Raw genomic sequence first — 8,468 nt, 5'->3', positions numbered from 1 at the left:
GGTATTAGTCTAAAATACATTTTGAGCCACGGAATATAAAAGCAAATTTAACAGTCAGAAAGCCACTCAATAGAATCTGACGATTGCTAGACTTACTGGCATGAAACTAGGGGCGCCGGTTGCGCCGGGAACCGTGTATATTAATGAATGATACTAGTTTTAGTACCGTATATATTATTGAATGATACTAGTTTTAGTACCGTACATATTATTAAAAGATACTAGTTTTAGTACCGAAAGGAAATAATTAGCTGACTACTGACAGAAATACTATTAATCTACGCTTTTGTTAAATAAAACTCTGTATTGCTAAGTTTACTCCGGATTTCTGTCCATTTAAGACTAAGACTTGAAACCCATGCTTTTAGAAAAATTATTTCTTCCAGATCTCGCTTCCCTTGACTTTTGCAACTGCGACGCGACGAATTATAGATCATAAAAGGCTACCTTATATTTGGTTGTAATATATATGTATAAATTAAGTTGTATTAATGGCTTACAAAATGTACGTCAGTTTTTATGGCATTATCACATTTTTGTCGTATAATAATATACGACAAAAGTATATGGTATATAGGTCACTGGGGGCATTTTGCTTCACAATTGTAGTTCTCCTCTTGGAGAAAGTCATTTTTTATGTTAGCATTATTGCGGATAGATGATCCTTCCCCTCGTGTGATGGGCATACTCTGCACATGCTCAGACTGAACAATATAGTTTGGTACGTCAGCTGTTATTGTCGTAGACTCTGTTATTGGCATCTGTCCATTAAGAATGTGCTGTCCTACACTCCGCATCATCTGTTCAACATCGTGATGCTCAAGCACATGCTCCACAACGGATAATTCGTCACCTGGTCCGGCCTGACTGGTTAGGAAACCGGTTTGACTGGTAGGGATGACAGCTGTTCCATCTAGCATAGATTGGAGCAGTGCTTGCTGTGCAGCAACGGTTTCTGCTAGCGTTACAACGACAGCGTTAGATTGCGACATGGGCTGCTGTGTAACGATGAGCTCCTCCGCCGCGCTTTGCACCACAGCGTGTAGGTTTTGAACAGGCGTCGTCTCTATGGAAACCTCCTTGGCAACAATGGGTTGGTTAAGAACAAGGTGGTGTTCGGCCGTGGTAGTTTGTGTTGTCATGTCATCTGAATACATCAACTCCTGGTTCGGGTCTTCTCCTGAAATTACAACGCAAATCGCACAAGGCTCGACGAACACATGCACGAGAAATAAATGGTTATAGCCTAAATAAGATGCTCTGGAAGCGTTTCCAGTGAATTCATGGAGATCTTCCAGATCAAACCCCTTCTCCCTCCCATGCAGCAAGCATTATTTCAGAAGACATGTTAAGCTCAAACACAGACGCGAGTGTATGACCTATTTGAACACAGCGTTTGCTTGCACGTAGAGACATTATCCGAGGTGACCGCGTAGTAGCAAAGGCTGGCGTGAAAGCCTCGGGTCCAAGTGAGCACTCTTACCTTCGTCCAATTGCTCCTGCTCCTCCTCGTCCTCCTCCTTCCCCTGCTTGGGCGGCTGCTGTTGCCACAAGGAGTGTCTGCGCTGGTGCGCGTTACGGCTACCGCTTTGACTGAAGGTTTTCCCGCAGATGGAGCATGAGTATGGCTTCTCACCAGTATGGGTCAGTTTGTGCTTGCGCAGGCTCGAGTGTTCAGTAAACGATCGCCGGCAGTTTACGAACGGACATCTGTAGGGACGCTCCCCTGGCAAGTGAAAACACGCAGCTATAAACCTTTTGTGCAATCAGCGTAATTGTATCATGGTATGCGAAACGGTGTGGTAAATTATTTTGAAGTCCATACATATCTATATCCAGCCACTCCTCCCCAGTATACAAGGATAATGGGGGTTTAGCCTTGTTATTCACATGTCATCCTAGACAGTATGGGTTAGCTATTGGGGAAACCTGTGTATGCCTATGAGACACTAGATTGTGGGGGTTACCTGTGTGTATGCATATGGGACCCTTGATTGTGGGGGTTACCTGTGTGTATGCATATGGGACCCTTGATTGTGGGGGTTACCTGTGTGTATGCATATGTGACTCAAGACTACCTGTGTGTATACGCATGTGGTTCTTGAGGTTCCCAGCAGTTGTAAAGGACTTCATGCAATCATTGACTTGACAGGTATATGGGCGTTCACCTGCAATGAACCTTTCAAAAAATCTTAAAAACAGGCGTTAAAAGAAACATTTATGGTAATTTTATTACAATTGAAACATTATCGCATCTATTAAACAAGTTTCAGAAATCAATTTAAATGATTTTAACCTGTATGTGTTCGTGCATGGACGTTGAGGCGCTGTAGAACATAGAAGCTCTTTCCACATCCCTCATATGAGCACTTATACGGCCGGTCACCAAGGTGAGTCTTCATGTGGTATTTGAGGTGTGCTGGCCATGCAAACACCTGAAATAACAGTAAGATTATCAATCATAGGAAACTAAAAAACCCAAGAAATAAAATAAAAGTGGTAATAAGTTATTGTGCCCCAACCCTTTTTAATGGCTTACTAAGCCTTATAGTTATGTAGATTTGTGCAAAGTAGGCACCCATGCAATTCAACAAGGCATGATGGGTAACTGATTTGCAGTCGAGCATTTGTAACATACCCTATCACAGCCTGGATGCTGACACTTGAATGGCTTCTCTCCACTGTGAGTTCCTTGGTGATACTTGAGGTGTCCAGAGGAGGTAAATGTACGACCACATCCCTCAAATGAACACATAAAGGGTTTCTCTCCTGTATGGGTACGTGTGTGGTACTTTAAATGTGCTGAGGTAGCAAACGTCTTCCCACAGCCACCTCCATAATCACATTCATAATGCCTTGGTGAGCTTCTGTTAAGTGGAAAAAAAACAGTGCAACATATATTTCAATAATTACTTGTTTTAACTAGCAACTGAACAATAATACAAACAGCCTGGGCATTTTTGTGTGCAAAAGTACAGGACTGAAAGACTAAAGAAGGCATAAAAACACTTATAGTGTAATCACAGCAGTTATCAAGTATCTTAAGTGTAATATTTAAATACTAGCAGTCTTACTTTGCAGGGTCACTCTCCACTGCAGATAGACCACTAGACACAGCATGTATGTAGAATATGCCCTCTGAGACGTGAGCAAAGGAGTTAGTCAATTTACAACAAACAATGGACTTGATATTTGCTAAAGAAAAGCATCTTTGGACAAGATAAAATACACTTCATATCCATCTGACTCATCAATGTAGACTGCTACAGACAAATTACAGGTTGTTAGCACTGTCCACTGAAGTTGCTAACCATGGACTGCCACAAGCAGCTTTTTCATCCCCCAATAACCTCTGATAAAGTGTAATAAGAGATAAAAAGACCTCCTCCATGAGTAAAGGGTTCCGAGTGTTAAGATTCTGAATGTTTCTTACATCTGTAAAAAAAACCCTGGATTATCTGTAGACTGGGATAGCTTGTATTATTTGCTGGATTATCTGTAGACTGGGATAGCTTGTATTATTTGCTGGATTATCTGTATACTGGGATAGCTTGTATTATTTGCTGGATTATCCGTATACTGGGATAGCTTGTATTATTTGCTGGATTATCTGTATACTGGGGTAGCTTGTATTATTTGCTGGATTATCTGTATACTGGGATAGCTTGTATTATTTGCTGGATTATCTGTATACTGGGATAGCTTGTATTATTTGCTGGATTATCTGTATACTGGGATAGCTTGTATTATTTGCTGGATTATCTGTATACTGGGATAGCTTGTATTATTTGCTGGATTATCTGTATACTGGGATAGCTTGTATTATTTGCTGGATTATCTGTATACTGGGATAGCTTGTATTATTTGCTGGATTATCTGTATACTGGGATAGCTTGTATTATTTGCTGGATTATCTGTATACTGGGATAGCTTGTATTATTTGCTGGATTATCTGTATACTGGGATAGCTTGTATTATTTGCTGGATTATCTGTATACTGGGATAGCTTGTATTATTTGCTGGATTATCTGTATACTGGGATAGCTTGTATTATCTGTATACTGGGATAGCTTGTATTATCTGTATACTGGGATAGCTTGTATTATTTGCTGCTGCACAATGCGCTCTTAGTACCATTGGCTGGGAAAAGGTCACCTTGATGACTTTTTTCTTGGTCTGTCCCGTCTGTCCAGGTACCATCTGTGTTTTGTGTGTCTGTCGCCACCAGCAGGACTCCATCAGCAGCAGCACTGAGAGCTAAACTATCACTCTCCTCTCCACTCTCTGGATGATCACAATTTGATTAATAATGATAAGATAATTTGCATGGGTGGATCCAGAAGTTTAAATAAGGGGGGGCGAAGCAAAAGTTTCAACAAAGGGGGGCCAGACTTATTGTTCTTCCATATATTCCCTTATATTTCTAGTTATTTTTTAGCCAAATGTCTGAAAATAGGGGGGGGGCTCTAGACCACACCCACATTTTACACCTAAATAATATAGAGATTTGTTCTTGCACTGTGTGCCGCTCATGGAGTCTTATCCAGATATTTGTTATGAATAAGGCAAAATAGGAATGACTGAAGAGGGTACATGATTATCACTGAGGCAGTTTGCTGTACAGAGATCTTTTATAAACCAAAGTCCTTCTCCATACCCAATTAAAAAAATGGTGTTGAAAAAAATATTGAAAAACATAATTAAATCACTTACCCTTTTTACACTCAAGCCCAGACTTTTGATTACTCAAGGCAGGTAGACAAGTGGCCCCTTCAAGAAGATGGGGATTCTCCTCAAGAGCCTTTTTCAGTTGGGGGTTCTGACAAAGATCTCCATTGAGGACCATAATTGTTCCTCCACCATGACCTTGTAAGACTGTCAGTCCGTCGTCAGAACAGGCAGGGCCCACAGGGCTACCATCTGCCATTTTGGTAGCAGGGCACTGCAGAGACAGGTGAAAACATCTGCATGAGACTTTGCAGTGTCTTCCTTGTAGCCTTTCCCCAGGCAGCCCAAGGACTAATGGAAGTGGGAGATTTGACTGTCTATGCACTCCAGTTCCCCCAAGATCAAGTACAGTTAACTTTCTTGTGACAGACAATTTGCTAAGTAGACAACCCTATTTTTTTTATCATCCCAAATCATTCAATTCTTGAAGGTGTTGACTTACAAGAAGATTGATTTAAAAAAATAGTCAACTTAGAAAAAACATTCCCCTCCTACTCCCTCAATAAAATATTTGCCTGACAAGAACTCCAGGATCTTCCCTTGTCAATGACTATATGCCATGCTCGGAGACCCTAGCAGCCTTTGTGACCTACCACATGACAGTAGGGGGCTTATAGCAGGACTTTGTGAGCATAGTCTATGTATAAGTGAAGAGAAGGTCAATTTTGCTTGCTAGCCTTAGGCAAGGGGGTAGCTGATAAAGTTGATGATGTACATATCCAAAAAGTGAGTGAAAATACTTAAAGGAAATGGGGGGTTGCAAATAGCCAATTCAAGGAATCTTAAAATGGCTTTGTTCCTGGTTTGAATATCCAAATATCAACATCACATGAGGAGCTTTGAGAGGGAAAAAAATAATTCGCGGGGGATGACTAAACGTGTTAGTTATTGTCAATCATTATCGACTTTGGGAGCACCGTCAACACAAGCCTGGCTAAATGCCACGGGCCCACCACTTGAGCCAAATAGACTCATACATCGCCCCCGAAGTTGTAAATAGAAAGGGCAAGCCTTCACCAAGTAGTGATATTTTTCCTTTTGTAAAATGGCTATCTTTGTTGCGGCACGTTGTAATCTATCCGTGATTCCGGCGGTACAGCTAGCGACAAAGCAGTCGAGTGAGATGCGCCCTAAATTAGAAAGCCTGAAATATCTGTTTTCCGGATTATAGAGTCGGCTAACAAAACGGCAATAAATAAGTTTTGATTAATAGATACGACATGCCTATTTACAGAAACGTTTGCTTTACTCAGTTGATATCAATTGCATTCTTTTAGTGTTTCGTTCATAAATAACGTTTTGTAAATACTGTTTTAAAGTTATAGAGTATTAAAATGATTTATTCCTATTGTTGCTGTTATTATCAGTTTAACATTTACTTGCCTTGAGTGTAGTTATTTATGCTTCGCTACTGAAAACTGTTTGACTAGATATTGATAGAAATATAAACAAGGACCCATTAGCGGTAACATTACACCCTGGGAGATGTCAAGCGCATAAAGTCAGGCCGCTCAAAGGTGTTGCGGATTAAAACACCATCTCAAGTGTAAGGGTGATTTGAACTCACCCTTACGTCACTTTTTTTCCCTATCAAAGATCCTCATGACTATTCAAGATCAATGAAAATGGGATGGAGAAATTGCTGGTTCTTTATAGGTCATTCACCAGGGAGGGGGGGGTCCCACTTTTTTTCAAGAGTGAAGAGTACCAATGTTTAGAGGAATTTGGGTTACAAAACCTAGTTTGTTAAAAATTGTAGAATACATCAGCATCCATGGAGTGGACTTTATGAGCTTGACAAGTTCCTGTTCACAAGTAATAGTAAGGGTAGCTATTTTTTTAATCTTTCCTCAATTCATGATAAATCAAAAGGCTGTTCACAAATCACATGTTCTCAAAATTCCTTACCGGCGCAATTCACAACTGAAACTTTAACCTGCTTGTGTAGGGCCATAACAGGCTTGTGGTGCCCTTAGAATATGATTTAATGAAATATTAAGCAAGTAGGGGTGTAGCTAGCCCCCCCTCACCCAGTTTTCTTAATGTCTCTGTATTGTGTACCCCAAATATTTCAAGACATGTTGTGGCCCTACTAGGTGGCTGAAAATGTCTGCTTATGGTGGGTTGATAATGTAATAAAATATTTATTTCTACCTATGACTATGCACAGTACAAATGGGTTGATAATGTAATAAAATATGTATTTCTACCTATGACTATGCACAGTACAAAGCACAGGATTGTACTTTTTGTCAGTCTGAACTGAGATTTTTACCTGATTGTATGGCTAGAAACAGACTCATGTAAAAAGTATCCAATCTATAAACATTTGAAATCAGGATCTTATGTGACCCAACCCTTCTCCAAGAAAAGAAAATGAGCTGTTCCTCCTCTCTTTCATAAGAAAAGCTAAAAAGATATCCTGTTTACAAAAATCTTCAGTTATTGCCAAGTCACTGGAAGAGAATGAGTAACCATTATTTCATCTTAGAATCAAAGAAATGCATTCTTTGATAGTGCCCCTACACTGCTAAATCAGGATTTCCTTATCCTGATTGTAGAAGCATTTTCCTATGTGTAGCCGCTGACTTGTGGAACAAATCCTCTCAAAGCATTTATTTACACTCCCTCTCGCTCTCTCTCCTTCCTCTCCCTACTGTAGCTGAGTTCTTGAATGCAAGATCCCCCCCCCCCCTAGAAAGCTCAAGTATCTGTGAGTTATCAAGTTGTATCTCACGTAAAGGATATGATAATTCAACCAGAGATGCAATTCCTTTGGACAGGGCAAAACAAAGTAGCTGAATTATACAAGAATACTCTACTGATATTTATAATCAACTAGATGGCAAGAAATAAGTTAAGCGAGCAGCCTCATCTCTTTCTCCTCTCCACTGTCTCGATTCTCATAATCTGCACGATTTTGTCTCTGTTGAATATCATTAGGTCCTTCTGTTATACACGTTCTATCCGCGATTTCGTATAGCGTGGTAGTAGTTCAGAATGTATAAAACTGTGATGAGTATTAAGCTTATTATTACGCACAAACCAGCCAACACCAACAGATGAGCAAAGAGTGTGTACAATCGAGGCCATGCGTTCGACAATGAAATACTATTTACCGCGCAAATATTGCATGAAACATGAAAATAATGCACAACTTCAACGGTTGGAACACTCAATCGCAATCACCTGATCGTATTTCCCGCTTTCTCTACATGACTGCCGGTAATATTATGGGCTTGCTTCGGTGAAACTATGGTTTATCCGCCATCCCTGCGTTTCTTTTCATTTCTTCTTGTCTACTGGGGCGGCCGATCCTAAGCATCAGGGGCAAGGCACATATCGAGGAGAATATGGGAGGGGAGGGAAGAGGGATAAGTAGGGATAAGGGGAATAATTCGCGGTCATACTGAAAGCTCGGTTATCAGCTGCGCAATTTTGGCGTCGGCGCAAAAGGGAGGGGGAAAAAGCTTGCTTCCGGGGTTGGGATAATTGTTGTTGGTTCGTTACGGAACATAAACTATTTTAATAGTTCTCTGATAAAATCTGAACACCCAAAAAAAGATTTTTTTATGCCTTTGCAGTATTGCCACTGGATGTTTATTGTCGGATCTGGCTATACATACTAGACTGATCTAGCTTATGCTTTTACTTTTGTCTAAAAATAGCACGTCTATTGAGAACCGAAAGTGGACCTTCGGCCGTTGTGGGAATTTGCGTTCGCACGGCAGCTGTACAAG

At 40.5% G+C, this 8,468-nt stretch overlaps 1 protein-coding gene and 1 long non-coding RNA gene across 2 annotated transcripts; one reads left to right on the top strand and one right to left on the bottom strand.

Moving 5' to 3' along the window:
• Positions 1-157: 157 nt before the first annotated feature.
• LOC5515994 (zinc finger protein 239) lies at positions 158-8,042 on the bottom strand. The gene is made up of 9 exons (XM_048730021.1): positions 7,918-8,042; positions 4,714-4,942; positions 4,156-4,284; positions 3,075-3,138; positions 2,639-2,867; positions 2,297-2,435; positions 2,079-2,168; positions 1,484-1,726; positions 158-1,180 (listed from the first exon to the last, which is right to left on the bottom strand). The coding sequence occupies exons 2-9, from the start codon at positions 4,925-4,927 to the stop codon at positions 579-581; spliced, it is 1,710 nt and encodes a 569-aa protein (XP_048585978.1). The 5' UTR covers positions 4,928-4,942; positions 7,918-8,042; the 3' UTR covers positions 158-578.
• LOC125568248 lies at positions 2,430-3,237 on the top strand. Its single transcript, XR_007312196.1, has 2 exons — positions 2,430-2,720; positions 3,082-3,237. It is a non-coding gene; the product is annotated as an uncharacterized LOC125568248 (long non-coding RNA).
• Positions 8,043-8,468: the final 426 nt, after the last annotated feature.

Source organism: Nematostella vectensis, chromosome 7 (assembly GCF_932526225.1).
Source record: "Nematostella vectensis chromosome 7, jaNemVect1.1, whole genome shotgun sequence".
NCBI classification, from domain to species: domain Eukaryota; kingdom Metazoa; phylum Cnidaria; class Anthozoa; order Actiniaria; family Edwardsiidae; genus Nematostella; species Nematostella vectensis.
Note: the sequence above shows the minus strand (reverse complement) of the source record. Positions and strands in the feature narration are given on the sequence as shown.